The sequence below is a fragment of the Fusarium keratoplasticum genome, chromosome 2 (genome assembly GCF_025433545.1).
Source record: "Fusarium keratoplasticum isolate Fu6.1 chromosome 2, whole genome shotgun sequence".
Lineage (NCBI taxonomy): Eukaryota > Fungi > Ascomycota > Sordariomycetes > Hypocreales > Nectriaceae > Fusarium > Fusarium keratoplasticum.
In genome coordinates, this window is record NC_070530.1 from 4,263,584 (window position 1) to 4,287,141 (window position 23,558).

Here is a 23,558-nt window from a genome sequence, read left to right on the forward strand (position 1 = left end):
GCTCTTCTGCGGGCGGGGCAAAGACGGCAGTTTGGTCCGGCGAGTGGGATACCTATTTTGTGCGGTGAAACTCGAGATTTCGGGTTTCGGTTGCGTCACTGAGGGTCCGGGATGGGGGAGGATATAAGTCGGGCAAAGAACCTCGGAGCAGGCGCTTTTATTCTACCTTTGACAACACAAACCACAACATCATAGAATACAATGGCTTCTAACCAACCTGCCAAGTGCTGCACCGTCGGCGTGCGCCATCAGTAAGACTCTAGTCTCCTCAAGCGAAACTCACTAACACTTCTCAGAGGTGAAACCACTGGCGAGCTCATCACCATCGCCAACAACACCCAGGCCTACCTCGCCACGCCTCCAGCCGACAAGAATCATGAGGGTGTCGGCATCGTCTACATCCCCGACATCTGGGGCATCTGCACAAACAGCAAGCTCCTGGCGGACCAGTACGCGGCCAACGGCTACACAACCTTGATCCCGGACCTGTTCCTCGGTGACAAGATGCCCGAGCCCAAGCCCGATGATTTCGACATCATGGGGTGGATCAAGAACGGCACCGATGGCAAGAGCCCTCACACGCCGGCGACTATCGACCCTGTTATCGTGGATGCTATCAATGCGCTCAAGGAGCGGGGAATCACCAAGATTGGAGCCGTTGGATACTGCTTCGGCGCCAAGGTGAGCATTTCTCTCCCCAAATATTGTATTCAATGCTAACACCGTCAAGTATGTCGTGAGACACTACAAGGACGGCATCCAGGCCGGTTACCTCGCTCACCCTTCTTTCGTCGAGGAGGAAGAGCTTGCTGCCATCACCGGGCCCCTCTCCATCGCCGCCGCCCAGACTGACACCATCTTCCCCACCGAGCTGCGATACAAGTCGGAGGAGATTCTCATCAAGACCGGTCTTCCTTTCCAGATTAACCTGTTCTCGGGTGTCGTGCATGGATTTGCGGTTCGTGGAGATCCTAATGTCAAGGTTGAGAAGTTTGCCAAGGAGCAGGCCTTTTACCAGGCTGTGGCGTGGTTTGACGAGCATCTGCTGTGAGAGCAGTTGAATGAGAGAAAGACCCGCGTATATAGCATAAGAAGTCGATAGAAAGCTCAAAGACAATAGATCGAGACTCATTCCCGGCTCATCATGACGTCTTGGCATTCCAAGCCGGCACTTCAAGGTTCAACCCTGTCTCGCCCCGAAACAAAAGCCCTGAAGCTCAGGGCATCCCCCAGGGGCTCTAGCCACTGACACAAGCCGCGACGGTAACCATCTCCACCCGTTCCCACGGACCCCACTCCCCCAAGGTTTCAGTGGCTTTTTCCCATCTGCTTCAGGGGATCATCCATTCTGACACCGCCCAACCAACCACCTCTCGCTCAATATTCGTGATCCAATCCATTCCGACTCCGAGACAATTACCCTTCAAACTGCAGCATCAACGATTGGCCGCTTGCGAATAAGAGCCGGCGATACACGTGCATAGACTCGACGCGCGACAGGCAGCCATGCTTGACGACCAAAAGCCTTGGTGATGGCCGCCTCCGTCGACTCGACAAAGCCCCATCATTTCCCACCGCTTCTGACTCCCTCTCCGACTCCCTCTCCGACGTCCACTACCTGCGCGAACGAAGCGACAACGGCGACCTCTCCCCAGGCGTCGACTGCCGAGAAATTGCCCACGATCCCTTCTGACGAGGATCGCTCTTCTGAAGAGGGCTCGCATCGGAGCGTAAGCCCTCGGCGCGCAGGCTCCAACTCTTCCTCCATCTCGGACCCGGCGATCGAAGATGACGAGCACGAGGATCGAGAGGAGGAGGAGCGACGGCAGCGGAGAGTGAAGGAGCAGGACGGGAAACAAACCGAGCAAACAGACGACGCTCAGAAGTACGTCTCGGACAAGGAACAGGACACGGCGGTGCATTCTGGACGGGCCAGCCGCAGCAGCACCATAAGCAACACCACCAACCCCAACGTCCGTCGTTTATCGGCGAGCGAGATGCAGCGCCTCACAAACTCTCCCGACTCTCTGCCTGTGGCGCCTGCACCCCCGCAACGGAGGTCAATCGACCAGGAATCCGTCTCTCGGTTTGCTGACCAGCGCGAGGCCATCCGTCAGTCGGTGCGACAGTCGATAATGCGGGATCTCGAGACGTTTCCGGCGCTGCAGCCGAACGGTGTCGCTGTGGAGGCTCGTTCTGCGGGATTGTGGACGCCGAGGGATGCGCATCGGGATATTCAGAGGAGGCCTTCGCCTGGGGCGAGGACGTTGTCGACTCCTCCGACGAGTCGCGTGCTCGTTGGCGATGGAGCTTCGAGCGGGACGGCTTCGCCAAGGAGATACTCGTCTTTTCATCCTGCTGCTCGTCCTTCGACTCTTCACTTGAATCTTGATGGTGTCGGTGGAATATCTCCTACGCTTGGTCCACGATCAACTCCAGCGACGGCTATTCCAATTCAGCAGACTGATTCATCTGGCCTTCGACCTCCATCACCAATACCGCCCATGATCCCCCTTCCTCCCATGTCACTCCCCACACATCTCCAGCTCGAACTGGCAGCTCAACGCCCAAGCCCGCTGTACATCCACCAGTCACACGCCTACGACGTGCCCTACGAGTCCAGCGCCGTCAAGTTTGAGCGTCTCAAGAACGTGCTGCTCTTACCCCCATTCCTTGAGCGCACTCTCAACTTTGGAGCCCTCGCATGTCTGGACGCTTGGCTTTACAACTTTACTATCCTTCCCATGCGGTTCATGCTGGCCTTTGGTGTGCTGGTCCGTTGGTGGGGATATGTGATCCTCAAAGAGGTCCGCTGGCTTGTTGACTTTGTATGGTCTGGACTGGGTAGACTCTGGGAACGTGGACGTTCAAGGACTCGAGCCGGCGATGTTTCCGACGACGATAGATCACGCAGTGAAAGTCGTCCTCGCGGTCTTTCAGGAGATCACTCTGTCAATGGCAACGGGCACTTTAAACCTAACCAGAGAAACACACACCGCAAGGGCCCCTTTCGTCATAGGAGGACAAAGTCGATGCCCTCAAACCTCTCAGCCTTTCACAAAGCAGACCTCCTACAGGGCGCCGTCATTGTGTGCAGCTCCATGGCGCTCATGACCCTCGACGCCAGTCGCATGTACCACTTTATCCGCGCCCAGTCGGCCATCAAGCTCTATGTCATATACAACATCCTCGAGGTCAGCGACCGGCTGCTCTCTGCGCTCGGTCAGGATATACTCGAGTGTCTGTTCAGCAGCGAGACACTCTCGCGCAACGCGTCTGGGAGGTCCAAGGTGCTTCTTCCAGGCGGCATGTTTTTGCTTGCTCTTGCGTACTGTTGTCTGCATTCTGTTGCGCTGTACTACCAAGTCATTACTCTCAACGTGGCTGTCAACTCGTATTCAAACGCTCTCCTGACACTACTCTTGTCGAACCAATTTGTCGAGATCAAGAGCACAGTCTTTAAACGCTTCGAGAAGGACAATCTGTTTCAGCTCACCTGTGCCGACATTGTGGAACGCTTCCAACTCTGGATCATGCTACTCATTATTGGAATGCGCAACGTCGTCGAAGTCGGCGGTTTGAGTGTTCCAGGTGCTGGCTCTGAGCTGAGCTTTGACGAGTCGAGAACTGTGCCGCTGCATAACCCGTCTATCCTTCCTCATAGCTTCACCGTGTTGCCGTCTTGGCTCATGTCTGGTGAAGTTCTATCACCTTTTCTCATTGTCATTGGGAGTGAGATGCTTGTTGATACCGTCAAGCATGCGTACGTGACCAAGTTTAACAATATCAAGCCGGGGTTTTATAGTCGTATTCTCGACATTCTGTGCAAGGACTACTACACCAACGTATGTCTCCCTTTCCTATTATCTGTCTGTGTCTGTGCTGACTTCCTTAGGCCTTCATGACACCTTCACTGACTCGTCGCCTTGGTCTCGCCGTCATACCGCTCTCATGCCTCTTCATCCGCGCCTCTATCCAGACCTACCACATGCTACTTTCCACTCACCTCCCTATGCCTATTCTCGAGTCAACGCAAACTTCTTTGACAGAAGAATCAGCAGCTCCATCGTCACCCGCCATGATTGCCGCCCTGAACAGATTCGACACCCTCATCCGTGACTCTCTCGGCCGTGCAACTTACGGCTACCCCTACGGTTCACCCCTGAACTCACGACCCTGGTATTCCTGGACTTCTGATGACTTCATCGCCGCTGTGACCATGATTGTCGTCTTCTTCATCGCCTTCCTAGTCCTCCTCATCCTCAAACTCCTCCTCGGCATGGTCCTCCTCAAGTACTCCCGCAACCGGTACGCAAAGATGAAGCAAGCCGAACACCAAGGCCGCACCGAAACATACGACACGCCTGGCGGCAGACGGATCGGCGGCTTCGGACACGTTGAAGTTGGGGAGGAGAGACAACGGTGGATACACGCCGACAAGAATGAAGGGCTGAAGGGTGGTAAAGGACCAGGGAAGAGAGTTGAAAAGGCGGAGAAGAAGAGGGATGATTTCGAGGGGGTTATGCGGTATGAGATGGTTGCAAAGAGGATATGGTGATGGTGTGTATATATGGAGTTTTTCTTACTGGTACGGTCTTCATGGGATGGCGTTCTGGAGGTCTGCTTGATGCGGACTACATACTACTTGAGATTGGCAGAGTCTTCAGGAAAGGCTCGATAATGATAATATCAAGTCTGACACATACCATCTCACATGAAGCATCATAGTCGTGCTCTTGGTTCACATGCGACAAGTATGCCATATGAACATCATCTTGTTCCATACGGAGAGGTATCATTCTCTAAACGATCGGTAGGTATCAAACCCCATCTCTATGCCCAAAGCCCCCTTTTTCTTTATCCTTCCATCCTTGATAATTCCACATCGCTTGCATTCCCAATTGCCCTTTTTATCCCTTTTCCAGCCCAACACCTCAACAATGCTTGCAGCATGAAGCCCAGCCCTCCCTCATATATACTCTATCCAGCAAACCCAGTGCTCAGATATGTACGTCTTTCATCAAAATCATGTCATGTCCTCGTTCCTACTTCAATGGTAGGCTCGTGTTGTGTTTCATCCCCATCTTGATTCATTCAAGTCGTGATGCTGCTTTTTGTAATTTTACTTTTTTGTCCTGTTTACTGGATGCCAGCCAGCTTGAGAAGGCCGGGGTTGTTGGCCAACAGGTCAGCCTTGGCCTTGTACAGAATCTGAACGATTTGCTGCAGAATCTGTCGGGTCTCGGGCTCGAGCTGGTCCTCGGGAGGGCTGAGGACCTTCTCGAAGATGCCGATCAGCTGAGGAGTGAGCTGCTCGACGGTCGAGTTGGACTGCTGGTAGAGGTTGTAGATGCACTGGTAGATGGGGGCGTTCTCCTCATAGTCCTCCTGGAGGGGAAGGACGTTGACAATGGCGGGCAGAGCCTGGGCAACGAAGCCATTGTCGGGGTTCTTGGTGATAATGCGGGAGACGGCACCAGCGACGTTGTCGGTCATACGCATCTCGTTGACGGTCAGGAGAGGCTCAAGCTTCTCCCAGAGGAGGGGGTACAGAGGGAAAGTCTTGCCAGTGTCGGCAGAGTTCAACACAACCAGGCCGATAGCATAGGCGGCGTTGGACTTGGCCAGAGCATCGGGGTCGGAGAGACGGCGGACAAGAGCCTGACCAAGGGACTCGGTGAAAGGAGTCACACCCTCGCCGATATACTTAGTAATCTCGGCAATGGTGCCGACAGCGGTCGAGCGGTGCAGATCCTCAGTAGAGCTGGCCAGCTTGAGAACGGGCTTCTCAAAGATCTTCCAGTGCTCAGCGAAGCCAGCGCCCAAGGCGGCGGCAAGACCAACAACGACATCGAGGGCGGTGTCAATGACGAGCCAGTCGTACTCGGAAGATCCAGCATCGACATCCTGCTCCTCCTCCTCGTCGCCGAGATCCTGCTGGCAGGGGTGCGATCGAGTGATGATGAGGTTGGTGATGGTGATGATCTCGTTGAGCAGGGTCTTGTCGTTGCCGAGAACGGCGGGACCGCAGGCCTTGAGGGTGGCAGCAACGTTGCGGTTGATGTCGGTGACAACAGAACTATTCAGCTGTTAGCATATGCTTCTAGCAGTGTGAATGCAAGAATAAGTGTGTAACAGTGCCATGAATCAGAAGTAGATTAGACGCTTTCTCAGCAACGCATTTTGCTCTGAGTGAGCTGGGTATAACGCAAGGTATTCATCCTTTTGGCAAGAAATAACAGAAAAAGAAAGGGGATCAACTAACCGTTCGGCATCCTCACCCCAGATGCTGGCGGTGGCCTTGTGCAGAGCCTGGCTCATGGCAACGAGAGAAGCAGGGGGAGCCTGCTTGGCGGGGAAACCAGCCTCCCACTTGACACCGGTGCCCTCCTCCCAGACCTGGAAGACGCGGGCATAGGTGCGCCAGAGGGTGGAGATGGCAGTCTTTCGGCAGCCCTGGTATGTGTGCTCGGCGAAGGGAGTGACCTTGGCGAGGGTCTGCTCGACGTACTTCTCAAGGTTGGAGCTGTTGCAAGAGTTGGAGATGACATCACCGAGAACGTCGAGAGCAATCTCCTGCTCAAGAGCGACAGCAGTAACGGCATCGAAGTCCTCAAGGTCCTCGATATCGTCCCAGTCATCATCACCACCAGTGGCAATGGTGACGTCGTCCTGGGTCTCAGGAGCCTTGACCTTGACACGCTTGCCACCAATGACAATAGCACCGTCACTGAGCTGGGTGGCATCGATGCCAGGGAGCTCAATCTCCTCCTCCTCGAGCTCGAGAGAGGCGAAGAGACCCTTGAAGACACCCTCAAGGAAGTGGTCAAACTGCTCGTGGTAGACCTTGGACAGGTTGGACCAGAGGATGAAGCTGGTCTCCTTGAGGCGAGGGTTGTCGAGGTTGAGAGCCTCCTCGCTGGCCTTCATCAAGTCCATAACGTAAGGTTGGAAGGCCTCAGAGCCGACGGCCATGGCGATACGTCCCAAGCTGTCGCAGGTAGAGCTTCGGAGGTCGAGGGCCTCCTCACCGTCCTTGATGGCGACGAAGTGGCCGAGGGCAGTCATGACATCCTTGAAGTAGGGCTCGAAGGCAGACTCCATGGAGGAAGCGATAGCACCAATGGCGGAGGCGGCAGCAGCCTTGACACCAAAGTCCTCGTGGTCAAGGAGACGGACCATGGGCTGGATCAGGTTGGGACCATACTGAGCCATGATCTTGGTGTCGATACCGTCGCCGAAGGTGTCGAGGGCACCACAAGAGCAGCGAATGATGCTAACATTCTTCTTGTCGGAACCAGCCTGGGAGGCAGCCTCGAGGTTCTTGAGGATAGCGCTGATGATCTGGTCGTGATGGGAAGCCATCTCATCGGCCATCTCCTCAGCGAGGTGGATCAGACCGACAAGAGAGGCGTGTCGGACCTGGGTCTCGGTATCGCAGAGGAGGTTGATGATGGCAGGGAGGAGAGGCTCAAGCTGAGTAGAGATGAAGTCGGGGGCACCCTCGGCGGCGTTACCAAGAGCGAGCATGGCAGCCATGCGGAACTTGGGGTTCTGGTTGGTAGCGAAGCTGGGGAACTGCTCGAGAAGGGGAACAATGACCTGTCGAGGAGGAAGCTCGCTGGCCAGAGTGTCGACGAGGCTGATGGCGGTGCGGGCAGGGGACATATCCTCCTCCTCATCGTCAGAGTCGAGCTCAGTGATGATGTGCATGGCCTTGACCATCAGCTGAGCACCCATGTCCTTCATGGCCTGGATCTTCATGCGGCGGTAGCGAACGCACTGGATGAGGAAGGCCAGGGCCTGGGATCGGGCGTCGTCCTCGGCGTTGGAGTTGGCACCAAGCTCAATCATGAACTGGAGCAAATCCCGGAGGTGGACGGCGAGGAGAGAGGAGTCGTAGGCGATGAAGGAGTGGAAGACTTCGAAGACGATCTTGTAGCTCTCCTCATCCTCGGCCTCGACGGTAGCCTTGAGGATGTTAACCAGGCTAGGAACGAAGCCCTGCATGGCCTTGAGGGCCTGGGGATCCTCCTCGGGCTCGATGATCATGAGGATGGCACCAATAGCGCGGACGATGTTGATGCGGACCTCCTTGCTCTGAGGGTCCTCAATGCGGGCCTGGAAGAGCTCAAGGAGCTGGTGGGTGTGGTCGCTGAAGTGGGTAGGGTCCTCCTCGAGCATGGCGTAGAGGAGGAACGAACCGACCTCGCGAGCAACGACATTGTCGTTGTTGTTGAGGGGCAGAAGCTGTCGGAGGAAGTCCTCACCCTCGCCATTCTCCATGTCGGCGCTGACGATGCCGGCGACGAGACGGGCGAGCGAGTGGCGGACACCAGCAGACTGCTCCTTGAGGGTGCCCTCGAGAAGGTGGTTGCGGGCAAGCTGTCGCTGGTCCTGAGCAGTCTTCTCCCAGTACTTGGGGACTAGGCGCAGGGCCTGGACCGAGGCGAGCTGTCGAACGCCGGCGTCGCCATGGGTGAGGGAGACTTCGACGAGGGCGAGCAGCGACTCGGGCTGGGAGTAGTAGTTCTTCTGGAGCTCGGCAGTGACGGCCTTGACCTGCTCCGTGTTGGCTGCGAGGGAGGTCAAATCAGCGACGTGTTTCTTTTTGTGCAAAGAGTGGACAGCGCATCAACAGCTACGAAGCTGGTGAGAGCTGACGCGAGAAAGACTCACGGACTTGGCTCCCCTCGAGCAACTGGGCAAGCTTCCCCTTGTCCATGGCTTCTTTTTCTCTGCAACGAAAAAGACAGAGAAGTGAAGATAACCCGAAGGCTTTTGGTGTGTGGTGATGATGAAGGGAGGAAGAAACGCGAGGGGAAGGACCCGCGTCCAGGAAAATTTATTTGGGCCGAATCTCAAATTACGGTTAAGAAAAAAAAGACAGGAAAAAAAAAAAAAATTGCCCCGCTCTGAGTGGCACAGAAAATGGAAGGTCCCTGCTGGAGCTGCCCCTCGTTTATTCCCACTTGGCGCGGGGCCCTTTTTTCTGGTGATGATTTCCTTTGCGGGTTAAACTGGTGCCGATTGAAGAGCTTTTGGAAGCTTCACCGCTTAAGAGGGGGTGAATAAACGGTCGATAAGAAGATGGAATGATTCTAGAGTGTTGTTAGACAAGTTGTGGTGGTGTATATTGCATGCTGCATCTGTACCAGCACAAGACGCGAATAACTTGGTGTCCTCATTTGTCGTCAACATCCATGGCGGCCCAAATAATCCCTTGCTTGCCCTCATTTCGCACCCTGTTGAAACCCCATGTAACTCTCGGCAAGCTTGGGCACAACTGCCGTCTTCTCTGTTGCCTGTTGAGATAAATTATCCCATGCACAATTATTGGTACACGTCGGTCATATCCCTCTCTGCGCTGCCTTGCTTTTAGTTCTGCCTAGCAACCAGCCAAGCTGCACATATGGGCCGAAGGTTGCAGCTAGCTTTCTTTACATTAGCTCAATCAACTTGGAGTGTCATCTGCTCAGGCGACAAGGATGCTTCACGTAAGTCAGCAAGGAACACACCAAAGACGAATCGATAAGCATTTACTCAAGCAATCAACGCCATGCCTGCAACGCCAAAGCAGAGCCTACACCATCAAAGAGCTGCCTGTCCACATGTGTACGGCCAAAATGGTAAACAATCTGCCCTTTCCTCCGTTATCCTACCCATTCCAGGTCCCTTGTCTGGACACGAAAAGCACCGATAACTTGTTCATACCCAACAGCTTCTGGTCCAGCGCCATGTCCTGATCCCATTCCAGCTCGTACCGAGAGCTATCCCAGGCTCTATCGCACCACCTTTGTTACTTAGGTCTCCTTCTCCTCCTTGCCCTTGGACTCCTCACTGGTCTTCATGTCCTTGGTGCCCTTGTTGGGCAGGCAAATCCGATGCTCAGGCTTGAGGGCATCACAGGAGATCTCAGCATTCTCCTTTAGCAGGTCATCCACGCTGATACTGTGCGATTTCGCAATCTCCCAGCACGTATCACCACTCTTGATCCAATAGGGCGTCGTGGTATCCGGGCAGTTTGGCAGAGGCATGCCCTCCTCGGTCGGTGTACCTCCCCCAGCGCTGTGGAAGAACCAGAACATGCCAAATAGGCACAGGCCGATGAGCATCATAAAGTTGAGGAACGGCCGCATCTCGTTCCGCCACGACAGCTTCTTGTTCTGCTCTGAGACGATGAAGGGCTCGTGGTCCTCGGGGATGCGAGATTCTCCAACCTTTGTGAGGCGGCCGTACTGGTTGCCTGGAGCGCTCTCCCAGTAGCTGCCGTCGGCGTCACGGAATGTGTAGACTTGCTCGTCAGCGTCGTAGCCGACTCGCTCCATGCCTTCGGGGAGGCGTTCCTCGTCGGTGTCGTAGCGGGAGAACCGGGACATGGTTGCGGATGTTTCGGGAGGGATTTGATGTATAGGTTCGAGATGATGGTATATCGTTGGTCGATGAATTCGATTCAAGAAGAAGAGAGATAAAGGAACGATAGATGAATCCTCTCCGCTGACATACGGATCGTTATCACGTTACGAGTTGTAGGATCTCACCCTTGCCAGGGGACCGCGTCATGGCCTTAGTCAGCACCGTTTTCGTTGGTCTGCGCCTCCGCCACGAACCTCGTCCTGAAACGGCGTCTTCATGCGAGCTGGACCTTTCGGATGCCTAGAATGCTTGTGCATGGCATTATTCTGGCATTGTGCATTGAACCGGAGGCAATATTCACCAGATAATGGGTCTAGAATGAGACCGTGAGTGAGAGACATCCAACGCGCCCTCTGACCAAACCACGAAGGAATACTCGATGCTACTCAATATCACTCTTGTCAACACCACTAGGAATCCTTCCCAGCTCCTTCAAGGCTGATTCCAAAAACCTGATGACTAAGGTTGGCCATCTACCTCAACTGCAAGCCACGTCTTGTTGTCCAATGGCATGTTATCAGCATCTACATAACTGCCCTTGGCATCTGTTTGTTGAACCTCTGGGACGTTCCCGCTGTCGCGACTTAACTTCATGCAAGCAACATAACTCTCAACATCGCAAGGTCGCTCAAGTTCATAACTATCGTATATCATCAAAAAATGGCATTCATCCTCTGAAAGGTGCCAACTTCTCCAATACCCAAGGCCAAGACTTCCATCCACCCCACACGACTCCAAACAAAGCCGCCCAAGCAACCAACCCTCTCCCAACCAGTATCCGCTTCACAAAAGTCATCTGGTTCGCATCATTCAAATGAGGAAACGTCCTCTTGTCCTTTGGCGGCTCTTTGCCGATGAATTCGCACAGGGGCTCCCACCCGTCCGTCGCCTGCCACTCTAGGACTCTCTTCCCTCGCTTCTTAGCTTCTTCGCGCACCCAGTCGTTATACCGTTCATAGAACTCGGCGGTGAACATGTCTGCGATGCCAAAGCGACGCTGGATCCAAGCGTAGCTGGTTCGGTGAATCGCGTAGTGAAGTCGGTCTGTCCTCCAGAGAAACGTGGGCCAGTAGTACCATCGTGAGCCAAAGAAGGAATGGCTGTTGCCGATGCTCTCCGCCCACGCCTGCGATGATTTCCTCGTGTTCAAGACCACAGCTGCATTGGGGTACATGTCCATGAGATCAGGCACAAACAACCATCCTGGAAAGTCGCATGCCGACGCGTACCCGTCGTAGATCTTGTGAAGCAGCTTCTGCCTCTTCTCGGCATCCTCCTCGTTGATGGCGTCGATGACGATCTGTTCTCGGTCGGCATGGGGCGCAATATGAGCCATGTGCATGCAAGGGCCCACGTTCAAGATATCAGATTCGAGGGCTGCCTGGAGTGATGATGTTGCGCAGCGTGAGAGGCCCAGGCAGAGGACTTGCATCTGAGCAGCCTTGGAGTCGACCTCTCGGTCATCAGAGAGGAAACGCATCTTGTAAGTGTGGGTAGCCAGGGTTAAGAACAAAAGCTCGACTCAGCAGACAGAGATTTGAGACAAAATTGGAACCAACTTGTAGCAACAAAAGGCATCTTATACTTGGCCAAATCCCCATTCTCGATCCCCAAGACCCTTGCTCAGAGTCAGCCCTGTGCCTCAAGAATGGGACGCGATGGAACCTGCGTAAGCTCGCCAACTCAACCGAAGGATGGGTATCCTTGTTATTCCTCGCCAACTTGGTTTGTGTCTGTGCCCGTTTTACCAATCAATTACAGAACCTCTCGACCTCGCTTGCCTGGGGCCTTAGCCGACGACCCGAAACAGCCATGTTTTTCGAGTTGCGGTCGAGTTGGATAACGGCGACCGTTCGGTTTTGGTTCGGGTTTAAAACGCGAAGACGCGATACAACAAGGCGTCGAGGACAAACATTACGATCTCGAAGGGTCCAGCCCATGTAAGTCAGAGAGGGACCCTCTATTGTGAGATCTAACCTCGGATAATGCCCATGCTATGAAGAGGATCTGAACAGAGGGTTAAGGTCCCTTGACAAACAGTTAGAAGAAACCACTGAGATTTCATACTAAGTTGGATCTTTTTGTATTAGTTATAGACCACTATTGTACAAAATTATACAGATATACTCATAAGGATTCACTAAGAATAGCCTCGAATCGTCAAAGCAGCCACAGACCCGACGGTTAGAAGCAGGTCGCAATGCGGATATCCTCAATCTTCCCTTCTGAGGAAGCCTTGATATCTCCAAACACATCCTCGATGGGCGTGGCGAGCCCATACCCTGCCGTCTGTCTCGGCACCTGCCCACCGAACAGTAGCCCAATCGCCTGGCCACGAGCGTCAAAGTCTACAGATCCCGAGTCTCCAGGTCCGCAGAACCTCCCGCGCTGCCCCTGGCTAGATATACCATTGCCAACAATGGCAAACTCTTCGGAGTAGCATCTTGGTGTGCCGGTGACGTGAGAATCATCCTTAATTGTGCACTTCACCTTGTACTCATTGAAGGTCCCGTTCGTCGGCCCAGACGTTGCGCCAACCTTCCAGACACTGGCTCCAGGAGCCATGGTCTTGTCCTTGAAGGACCCCGAAGGTTGCTATAAAAGACCGCCGAAGGTCCTCGCATAAGGAGCGTCCCAGCCTCCGTATTTTGCTTCCCAGGCCTCTTCTGTGGGCAGATGATTCTCGCCAATTCGAGATGGGTGGCCAAACCTGGGGAAAAGGCAATGGGGTATTGTGCCCGAAACCATCTATAGAGACCGACACATGTCCCAACGACGCAGATCCACTACCTTAGGTTCAATACCAGCGCATTGAGTTCATGTCGAAGGGTCTGGTGCTCCTCAGGGAGTTCAAGGCTTGCATAATCCACCCCGATTGTGTTTCGCACGAGGTCTACCCAGTTTAGTTGATGGCTTCTCTGCGGCGCCCTTCGATCAAACCAGAAAGGTATATAGATACGACGAATGAACCCCAAATATTCAAGTCTGTGTCACAAGTCCCTGCTCCTTTTCGCAATCATTATACTAATATGTGGGAGACAATCTCTCAGATTCTCCCAGGTGCCTCCTTTCACGGCTCAACCTCACTAGCCGCGCATGGTACCCAATGTTCAGACCCCCAGAGTCTAACTGCCAGGGCAAAAAACACATCGCTCTGTTACTTCACTCACGAGAAATTAGCCACTTTGCCACGCAATTTGTCGATCAGTTCCGTGTAGCCCCTGGTCTCCGCCACCGCCAACAACTCGCGTCCTGTCTCGGCGTCTTCCCACTTCGACATCCTGTCAACCATGTCCAGAGCAAGAGCCGTGTAGCCGTGACTGGACGCGAGGAAGAATGGAGCTTGTTCATATTCTCCCTTTCGACAGTCGGGGCTGACGCCTCGCTTCAAGAGGTCTTCCATGATGGCCTTGTGTCCGCGCCTGGAGGCAGCCCACAATGCATTATGACCCTCTTTGTCTGTCCTGTGAATATCGACAGTTCCATGACTGACCAGAAGCTTAACAATTCCCTTGTGCCCATTATCTGAAGCATAGTATAGAGGAGTTTGTTGCTTGTCGTCCGGCTGGTCCAGGTTGGCTCCACGCTCGTTCAAGGTCTTGAGATGGTGCTCAAACCCAAGTTCGGCAGCGTATGAGACTGCAGATCTCCCATTCTCGTCTCGACTGCTGAGATCAGCCTGAAGATCCAGAATATCCTTGGCAACTTCAGTCCAGTCATTGCGAACAGCGAGCGGCAAGGCTGGCTGCAGGGTATCGGAACGAAAGGCCTCTGCGCTGACCAAGCAGAGCCTGTACAGAGTCTCTGTTCGATCGCCATCCTTGAGGGCCTCCAAGAGTTTAGAATGGGCCTCTTTCTTTTCATTCTCGCTTTGCACCGTATATGCTTTCATTCTGGAGATGTGTGCAAGCCTTTGCGCAATTGCCCAGTAACACTCTAAAATCTCCTTGACAACCGGGTCCCCCTGGGCTCGGCCACTGTAAGTGCGATGCATCCACACTACCAATCCATCACTGACGAAGGGATAGCTCTTGATGCCTAACCGAGAAGTTCTGAACGAAGTGCGATAGAATTCTCCCACAGCTCGCAAGGCTTGCGCAAACACTCTGCGTTCTCTCCCATCCAAGGGGCTGAATAGAGCGCAGTTCCATTTTAGGCATCGGATTGGATCGGGAGATCTAAGGCTCTCCCATCTCGTGTTGATGATCGCGTCAAGAAGGTCTTGGGGCGCCGACAGCAGAAGTCGCTCTCGCAGGGCTGGGATGATGCAGAGGAGCGCAGTTTCGCGAGAACAGAGACCATTCTCCGAGAAGGCATCCACCAAGTCATTGACCGTCGGATTTTCCAGATGTGCTCTACCACCTTTCACGACAACCTTCGTCTGGTCGATGGTCATGTAACGAGATAGTGACACGAGTAGCGTGGTCAAAAAGTCTTGGGAAACTACATTGAGCAGTGAGCCCTCGTTAGAACCGAGCTGGGATATCACTGCTCTGAACACGCCTCGATACCCTGGCTGAAGATCTCCCTGGACTGCATTCCAGCCACAGTACCTACCAAGAGGCACGCCTGGTGTCGCCCCTGGTGTCGCCCCTGGTCGCACCCGGTAGAAGTGCATGTCAATTGACGGACGTTCAATAGTTGCGGCCCACAGCGACTTCACGCTGTACCAAGGCTGGCCTTCGAGTCGGAGATGCTGTTGGCTGAGATTGAGTGATGAGAGGGACCAGAAGCTCATTTCTGCGTGGATATTTGCGGCATCATCATCCGAGTTTTCGTGGTTTGGGGTGAGTGAGACTATCCTTGACACAGGAATGAGATCCAGCCTCTCCCTAGATGCAAGGCAATCGTCATTGAGAAGGGAATCATCAACTAATTCCCACATCCAGAGGCCCAGGAGCGCCTCTACCTCTACAGGATCAAGCTTCCACACAGGCCGCCCTCCCTCAAGCGATAGATGCAGGTTGACACCAAGCTCGGTTCGACGGTGCTCATCCAGATGCTTGTTATAAGCTACCATTGGAATCGATATGCGGCCTCTCTCCAACCTTTGTAATCTGGCGGACTTGGGCAGGTGTTTCTCAGCTACCTGGCAGATCGCTGCTGAGACCTGCCGGGCCTTGGAGCGGACTTTGACGGATTCATCTTTCCACCTTTGACATCCAGAGGCTAGGACCTCATATGACGAGGCTTGGCCCGTCAGCCGCGCAAGGCGTTTTCGAATTGCGATGAGCCTGTGGAGGGAAAATTCATCCCCCTCCATTGGGCGAGAGTTCATCGAAGCTTGCGGTGGTCTGTATTCATAAGAACTTGAGTCGTCTCCAGATCCCTGGGTGCGGTGAGTGCGAGTTCTTCGGGAACTGCGAAATCTTTTGGCACAGCGTGTGTTCACGGTCCATTCCAACTCCTGTGGCACCATCTGAAGCGAAAGCCAGTCCAGTTCATATCCAGAAACTATGTCGAGCCGGTCAGCCAACTGATTTGACCCCTTATCAAGCCGATTCATCCTGAGGCATCCCCGAAGGATACTCATTGTGACACAGACGCCAAGCTGCGCAAGTGACACCCAAGCTTTCATACCGCGGAGGCCGATGAACTGAGCAACGTACCCAATCAGCACAGCCAAGACAGCAAAGTAGGTCCGCATCTCAAAGGCATCGTTGAACTCTTTTCGGGAAGACGTCCAAACTTGCACCGGGTTTGCTGGATCCTCGACGTAGCCAAACGGGTCAAAACTTTGGTCCCCGATGACTTGTGGGCCAGGTTGTAGCCAAAACAACCGTGACTTTGCATCTTGGGTAAGAACCTCTTGAGGTCTTGTTCTTCTGCGCACTGGTCCATACGAGATACCGGTTGACGAGCTTTGGGAGGAGGAAGACCAGGCTCCAGTAGCAACGGAAGACGAGTCTTCTGAGGTGGTATCCGTCGAGTTAGGATCACACCGTCGAAAGCGGACCTCTCGCGTGGTCTGGCCGATGAGGTATGCGCAACTCCACATGCCGAGGCACATGAGAACTGTTCCAGCAATGAACATAACAGGCGCGTAGTTCTTCGAGGCCGAGGTGCGGCCTCCATTGAGGTTCCATCCAAGAAACCAGACACCTACACCAGCGAGAGCCAGCACCCCAGTTTGAAGGAAGATTCCTATCACAGATATTGCAATAGAGACCCATTTCGCCCGCTTGAAGATTCCCACGTTGAGGGACAGGTTAGGACTTGGGGCAAGTTCCTCTGCCAATACCTGTTCTTTGGTTGATCGCTCGAGAACAGTGCCTTTGATTCTCTTCCAGCCAGTGGAGGAGCCAAATTCAGAAGCTCGCACAAAATAATCTCGAGATAGGTCCAACGTGAAATCATCTGGATCAGCCAAAGACCGGGGCCCTTCGGTGCCTTCCTGGGGGGTATACACAAGCTCGAGGACATTGGGGCGGCCCAGAACACGTGCGATACCACCACGGTTGAAGAGCTCGCACACATCACGATTCGTAGAGGAGCACAGCTCAGCCTCTATCGTACCTTCGCCTTCTTGAGATTTGCCGATGAAAGCGCGAAGAGATGAGTGGCCACAGACACGGATCGTAGAGACCATTGCGGTTAGGATACCAATTGGGCCCATGGCAAAGATTAAATAGTCGAGGAAAGAGGTACTCTCGCTGAGGTATTGCTTGGTCATGGCATCGCCGAACAAAACGAGAAGGGGGGCCAGGTCAGTAGCCAGGTCATTGGAGAAGTCGGAAAGCCCATCATCACCGTTGGCTCTAGCACCGGTGATGAAGGCCCAGAAGATACAAAGCAATCTTGGAACCATGGTTACAATGTTGATAAAGAATACCGGTGGAGGGATATTGAGGGAAAATTATGGTGGCAACGCTCAATGGGGCTGGCGGCATCAGGCAGGCAGAACGCCTTGCGGGTTTGATATGCAGCATGCAATTGGGCAGCAGGGGTGTGTTTGTCAATGGCAACCACTGACGGTAGGTATTCTCTCAATCTGAAGAAGCATCTCCTCGGCTGATTGGTCGAAGAAGTGATCATAAGCACAGTTCGATCTCATTGCATTTGAACGTCGGGGCATTCGCACGGACAAGTTGAACGGATTGAATGGAAGTAGGTATGTCAAACGAGGACCAAAGTCAGTCAAACTTCTTAAGATACCGGTCCTTCATATGCATCCGAATCACAAAAGATCACTCTCAAGTTTGGGAGCATGATCCTAGGGCTATCAAAGTCGAGTCTTGGGAGGAGCCCTATGATGCTATCCCTCTCAAGTTGAATCACAGAGTGACGTTCTTGGAGTCGGAGGAGGAAACATGAACAGTTGTTAAGTACGAACCTTAAGGAATATTAGACTGTCGCCCATACCATAGAGGCCGCGACGTGATACGGAACCCAAAATTCATTGCTGTGAATGCTAAAAACTAGAAACGCCATTCGCCTCAAGCATACTCATCATTCACCCAGTCCTCCTCATCGTCATCACCCTCAACAAACAACCCCCCATGCGCCTTTGCAATATGCGAATAAATCGTGTTATAGTCCTTCTGCGCTCCGCAAGCATAACACCAGTGAGCTCCACAAGGGCAGGTGATGTGGTCGCAGCCTCCAACCTTCTGCGTCACAACTCCGCAGCCAGGACACTCTCTCGAGGCCAGCTTCTTCTCCCCCTTGGCACAGTCGTCGCATCGCCAGTCGATAAGTTCGGGGGGGGCACCAGCGGCACATGCTCTCTCGACGTACTGCTTTGCGAAGCCACATCCGGCGCACCAGGCGTAGACCCAAGAGCCAGCGTCATCGACTGCCTTGCGCAGGTCTCCCAGGTGCGTGAGATCAAATGCTGCAACTGTCTTGGGAGCAGGGCGGCGTCGACAGAAGGGACAAGAGAGAGCAGCAACGTTGATGGTACGTCCCCGGGCGTTGATGCCGTACCAGTCCTTGGAGCAGCCGTTGCAAATGAGCTGGTCGCAGCCACTTCGACCACATGCTCGCTTGAGGAAGTCCTTTCGGAAGTCAGAGAAGCAAAGACTGCAGACGCCTGCCTCGGTGCGGCGTGATAGAACCCAGCGCTGCAATGAAGACTTGACCTCGTCCTGGTTCCGCACAAGCTTGCCAGCAATGGTGAGGGAGCTTGTGTCCTGCCCGGGGATGACCTCGACCTTCTCGGGGAGGTGAGCGAGATCGCAGTGCGACGCAGTGTAGAACAGAGACCGCCCGTTGAAGGTCTCAGCGATGGCCTTGTCATCGTTTCGCAAGATCCACTTGGTACCGTTCTCCTTAGCAAGGGCCTGAGCGGTGGTATCCTGGCTGATGATGGTGACGACGTTGGAAGCGCAGGCGGAACACTCAAACTTGGTCAGGTCCAGGTTCTTGGGGCGATACTCCTCGGGCCAAATCACTCGGTTGAGACACTTGTGACACTCAACCAGCGGAGCCGTACCCGCTGTCCCCTTTCCATCATTATGTCGGCAGTAGAAGCACTTGGGACGAACCCGAAGTGCCTTGGGGTTGTAGACGACGTACTGAGCTCGACACTCGGATCGACAGCACTCTACCCAGGTGCCCATAGACTTTTCATCGTGGTCTTTGGACACGTTCGCATTAACCCGGTCCTGAAAGTCCTCGCTACGGGTGCAGGCCTGGCACTGACACTTGGTTGCCCTGAGAGAGCAGAATCCACAGACTCCTCGCTTGCTCATCATGGTGACTGAGCGAGGGAACTTGCAGGTCTTGCAGATGACGACGGGGCCCAGAGCCACCTTGGTCATCTCGGGACGCCAGCCAATCTTGGCCTGTAGGGTCGTCTTGAGGTTCATCTCAAGCATCTTGTAGTCCACCAAAGTCTTGAACAGCTTCCGGTCCGTCTCCTTCAGGATAACTGCCTCTGCGTTGGGGCGCTGCGTGGTGCCCTCAGACACTCGCTTCTCGTAGTCTCGGTCCGCGTCGAGCAAGAGACCAAGGCATCCGGTATTCCATGTCTCAGGAATATCGATCGTGTTCCACTTGTCGGAGAAAGACATGAGCTCCTCGTCCGCCACCTCGCGTAGAGGAGCGATTCCCATCCGCAGAGCAAGTGCTGCAAGCACAGCGGCTGGGCGCGAGGTGATCATGGTGCCAGGAAGGACGGCATGGAGCAAGATCTTCCAGAATTTGCGGTTGTACTTGGGATCCGCGAGTGCCATGGGAATCTGAGGGACCTCGGCGGGATCGGCGGCCTTGATATGGGCAGGGAGGTTCTCCTTCTTGTCGACATAGTTGAGACGAGTCAAGACCTTGCCCAGTCGTCGGAGAATGCGGTAGTCGCAGGACCGTCCAATCTCGAGAAGTTCCGCTCGAGTGAACTCGTTCAGGGGACGGTTGTCCTCGCCCTCACCACCAGGCGCTGAAGTGAAGTCCTCAGTTGGATCCAGGTACACCAGAGGGAAGCGGTCCTCCTCAGAAACAGCCGCAATCTGCTCCTGGATCTCGGCGGCATAGTTGTAAGACTCCTCCAACCAAGCCTTCATGCGTGCCTTTTCATTAGCGTCCGCGATACGGCTGACCTCGAGCCCAAACATGGTGATTAGCTCATCACGGTACTCGCTGGTGCGATCATTGCAGACGGTTCGCCAGAGAGTTCCGAAGATGGGGTTGACAGAAACAGCCGACACGTTGGATGCGATGATGCGACGGAGCTGCTCCACAGCCAGCTTCTTGTAACCTTCGTCCTCGACGTAGCGCTTAGCAAAGTTGCGTACACTGGGACCTCGGGCCTTGAGGAGCGTGGGCATATCCTTGAGGGCGAGTGTAGTGTCCTTGATGTTGGTGGTGACTGGCTTCGAGCCGTCTCGGGTATATCCGGTGGTGTAGTACTTGTTGAGTAACGAGCTCGTCTCGGACTTGGCCTTGTGAATGTCATCAGCGGCCAAGTAATGCTTGATGCTGCCGACGACACTGGTGTCTCCCTCAACTGCCTTGCCCGCACCCATCCACGTCAGAAGAAATCCCAGGGTCAACCGCGAGATGTTTTCAGCCGTGATAGTCGCCGAGAAGAAGGCACCTCCGGTGACAGCAGACAGATACAGATAGGCGCTCCAGGAACTGGGGTTGCATTCGCTCAGGATGGAGAAGACGACGGCCTTCTTGGGCCCGGTTCTAAGGGTCGAAGCGGCTGATATCCAATCGGCAAAGAGGAAGCCCGTTCCACCATAGCTGTCCATCTTCTGCAGCACCGTCTTCTCCTTCTTGTAGTTTGATCCCTTTGTCGACGCGAAATGAGGAGGGGCGTCGGTGTAAAGGAGCATAACTGTCGTGGCATCCTCTCGCATCTTCTGGTACGCCAGCGCAAGGCCAGTCTTGGTCGCTTCGGGCCAGTCACCACCGGAGTCAGCTACGATGCCTCGAGCCATGGAAAGGACCTCATCCTGGGAAACGATGTCGGGACCGGAGACAGCGCCGGAGGGAGAGCACCAGCCGGACCATTCGGTAAGTTCGCCGCCACAGTAATCGCGATAAGCAACGACGCCAATGCGCTCGAAGCAGCCGGTGAGGGCGGATAAACTGATGATCTCGGGAAGGGACTTGTTGAGAGCGTCGATGAATTCACTCATAGATGCTGTAGCGTCAAGGACGACCAAAAGGTCGTGAGGACCACGAGTCTTGGCCATGGTTGATGATGATGATCTGGAGAGCAAGAGACTCCTCAACGGAGTGGCTGGAGGTCTTTATACCTAGCCATCTTGACATTCACCTCGATCGCGCCTGCTCATTTCCACATCCTGTAGTCGGAAGGTGTTTGTTGCCGGTGACTCAGGCCGGTTCGAGCTTCCATCAAGTTGGCCGGTGAGTCGGAGGCCTTAGAGTGATGGAAGGTTTAAATGAACCCCTGTGCTGCGCCTTTCACCAAGCTCCAAAGATCCATCCAATGCCCACCAAGGAAGCCTAGGCATTGACCCCGCTAAACGAGAAACATTCTAGGGGCCGTAAGGCTGAATGCTAATTTATTACAGTGGAGGCGACCCCAGATTGGCGTAGGAGATGGTTTCGTGGGGCAGATCGCAAGGCGATATCTCGACAGCATCAGCTCAAAGGGACTTTGGAAAGATAGAGGGCTTTTACAGTGTGGATCAGTTATTCATCAATACAAAGATACATTTTAAACCTCTTTGTTGGCGAGACTGATGCCAAACACTCTCCATCCTATGAACCCACCGATGGATGACGTCCGGATGCACAGGGTAAGCTCAGCAATCATTCCACCCTCAGTTCATAAGATGGATGCTTCATAGCAATTCATTCCAGATGGTAGGCCTGGGAAAGGCCGATATCGGGAAAGTGAATCATCGCCGTTGTTTGTCAAGCGGTCAGCATCCAAAAGCTGGATGGATAGTGGGAAGGGCACCCAGGTAAGACAAAGGTATCAACGCTTGATCCCCAAAGGATGCCTACAGAAATGTTGCAAAACTCACAAAATCATACGCAGAAGACTCATAAAATATTGTCTTCCCTAGTGATATCCCGCATTGTCCTTTTTCTCAATCTAGGATAGTAAAGTCATATCCTTTCGTTCATGCGCAATCCAAAACGCGTGCGTGGTGTGCAAGTGCTGTGTCCAGGTACACAAGTAGCTTCAAACTCAACTTCAACCAGCGAATCAAGGTGGAAGTCGGGCAAATCTCCCCGGCTTACGAGACAACGCCAAGACGGGAGACACTGGAAGTGATGGAATCAATTCTTGGCTTCAAATAGAGGTGATTGATTGTAAATATATATAATATGGACATTAATAATGAAGCTCTCTAAGCAATTTGTTCCACTTGTTCTGGCCATGCCCTAATTTGGACAAGTCAGAAGCCAGCAGATGGAGCCCGAGACTATTTAATCCAAGAGGTGTCGTCATGAATAGGCTCTTCCTTTGACATCAAGAGACACAAAGAAGCATCTACACAACATGGCAGACTCCAAATACTATGAGCTGAGCAAGGCTCAACTGGACCAATACTTTGATCGCATCCGTTTGCCTCAGGAGTCTCGCGCTACCCTGGACAGAGATGTACTCAAGTCGCTGACTCCGACTGAGCAGTTGAAGACTCTCTTCCTCCTCCAACGATTCCACCTGAGAAGCGTTCCCTTTGAGAACATCTCCCTGCACTACTCATGGCATCGCGTCATCAATGTCGAGCCAAAGTTCCTCTTTGACAAGATGGTGGTTCGGGGACGTGGCGGATACTGCATGGAGCAAAACACTCTGTTCAACACCATCTTGCTGAACCTCGGCTTTGACGCATACATGGCTGGCTCGAGGGTGTATAATCCTAATCTCGGAAGATTCGGGGGATTCGATCACTGTGTCAACATCGTCACCGTCCACGGGAACAAGTTCGTGGCGGACGTCGGCTTTGGCTCAAACGGTCCCATCTTCCCTCTCGGCATGGATGGTACCGAGGATGAGGTTGACCACCTGGGTCAGGCCAAGATGAGACTTAGACATTCTCCTCTGCCTCAGGCGCTGAATCAAAAAGCAAAATTCTGGATTTACGAGCAGAGACTGGAGCCTACGGCTAACTGGACGCCCATGTACTGCTTCACCGACGTCGAATTCCTCCCCGAGGACATCCAGATCATGAACCTCAAGCCGTCGACGACTCTGACAAGCATCTTTGTCCAGAGATTAATTGCAACACGATTCGTGACTTCTGAGGATGTAGTCGTCGACGAAAACGGCACACTAAAGGTGTTGAACACGGACCAATGCAGGAATGTTCCGCTGGATGGCCAGCTGATACTGGAGGGCAACACGGCCAAGTTGAGGCGCAATGGTGAGAAGGTCTTTGAAAAGGTGCTCGATTCTGAGGCGGCCCGGGTTGATTTCCTTCAGGCTGTTATTGGGCATGGCAAGTTTGAGCTTAGTGAGGCGGAGAGGGAGGCAATCAAGGGGACTGCGGCGGCCATTCTTTAGATGAAGGCATGCTGCTTCAGCTACGATCATTCATAGTGGAGCATAGATGGACGCGGATAGGTAAGGACAGTCAAGATTGTATAGCTAGGATGGTAATAGAGTGTCGGTTCCAGATCTCGGCATCCTTGCAACCCGCTCCAATGGTGCAATGCCTCGGCTCGGTTATCGCAGAACGAAGTCGAGCAGCTGAAGTTCATCGGGGCCGGATGAG

The 23,558-nt window shown here is 53.8% G+C and overlaps 9 protein-coding genes across 9 annotated transcripts; 3 read left to right on the top strand and 6 right to left on the bottom strand.

The window, feature by feature from the left end:
* Positions 1–201: 201 nt before the first annotated feature.
* On the top strand, positions 202–1,051 carry NCS57_00323100 (DLH domain-containing protein; the record flags this gene model as incomplete). Its single annotated transcript, XM_053053240.1, has 3 exons — positions 202–251; positions 297–681; positions 731–1,051. The coding sequence occupies 3 exons, from the start codon at positions 202–204 to the stop codon at positions 1,049–1,051; spliced, it is 756 nt and encodes a 251-aa protein (XP_052918486.1).
* Positions 1,052–1,532: 481 nt separating this feature from the next.
* NCS57_00323200 (uncharacterized protein) lies at positions 1,533–4,558 on the top strand (the record flags this gene model as incomplete). The annotated part of the gene is made up of 2 exons (XM_053053241.1): positions 1,533–3,845; positions 3,896–4,558. The coding sequence occupies 2 exons, from the start codon at positions 1,533–1,535 to the stop codon at positions 4,556–4,558; spliced, it is 2,976 nt and encodes a 991-aa protein (XP_052918487.1).
* A 581-nt stretch (positions 4,559–5,139) lies between these two features.
* On the bottom strand, positions 5,140–8,725 carry NCS57_00323300 (uncharacterized protein; the record flags this gene model as incomplete). Its single annotated transcript, XM_053053242.1, has 3 exons — positions 5,140–6,079; positions 6,266–8,576; positions 8,680–8,725. 3 exons carry the CDS (start codon positions 8,723–8,725, stop codon positions 5,140–5,142), a joined length of 3,297 nt encoding a protein of 1,098 aa, XP_052918488.1.
* Positions 8,726–9,803: 1,078 nt separating this feature from the next.
* On the bottom strand, positions 9,804–10,379 carry NCS57_00323400 (LysM domain-containing protein; the record flags this gene model as incomplete). The annotated part of the gene is made up of 1 exon (XM_053053243.1): positions 9,804–10,379. One exon carries the CDS (start codon positions 10,377–10,379, stop codon positions 9,804–9,806), a length of 576 nt encoding a protein of 191 aa, XP_052918489.1.
* Positions 10,380–11,083: 704 nt separating this feature from the next.
* On the bottom strand, positions 11,084–11,896 carry NCS57_00323500 (uncharacterized protein; the record flags this gene model as incomplete). The annotated part of the gene is made up of 1 exon (XM_053053244.1): positions 11,084–11,896. The coding sequence occupies one exon, from the start codon at positions 11,894–11,896 to the stop codon at positions 11,084–11,086; it is 813 nt and encodes a 270-aa protein (XP_052918490.1).
* Positions 11,897–12,600: 704 nt separating this feature from the next.
* Positions 12,601–12,981, bottom strand: NCS57_00323600 (uncharacterized protein; the record flags this gene model as incomplete). The annotated part of the gene is made up of 1 exon (XM_053053245.1): positions 12,601–12,981. One exon carries the CDS (start codon positions 12,979–12,981, stop codon positions 12,601–12,603), a length of 381 nt encoding a protein of 126 aa, XP_052918491.1.
* A 2,709-nt stretch (positions 12,982–15,690) lies between these two features.
* On the bottom strand, positions 15,691–17,224 carry NCS57_00323700 (uncharacterized protein; the record flags this gene model as incomplete). Its single annotated transcript, XM_053053246.1, has 2 exons — positions 15,691–15,745; positions 16,026–17,224. The coding sequence occupies 2 exons, from the start codon at positions 17,222–17,224 to the stop codon at positions 15,691–15,693; spliced, it is 1,254 nt and encodes a 417-aa protein (XP_052918492.1).
* Positions 17,225–17,852: 628 nt separating this feature from the next.
* NCS57_00323800 (uncharacterized protein) lies at positions 17,853–21,056 on the bottom strand (the record flags this gene model as incomplete). Its single annotated transcript, XM_053053247.1, has 1 exon — positions 17,853–21,056. One exon carries the CDS (start codon positions 21,054–21,056, stop codon positions 17,853–17,855), a length of 3,204 nt encoding a protein of 1,067 aa, XP_052918493.1.
* A 1,283-nt stretch (positions 21,057–22,339) lies between these two features.
* Positions 22,340–23,347, top strand: NCS57_00323900 (uncharacterized protein; the record flags this gene model as incomplete). The annotated part of the gene is made up of 1 exon (XM_053053248.1): positions 22,340–23,347. One exon carries the CDS (start codon positions 22,340–22,342, stop codon positions 23,345–23,347), a length of 1,008 nt encoding a protein of 335 aa, XP_052918494.1.
* Between the last annotated feature and the right edge of the window lie 211 nt (positions 23,348–23,558).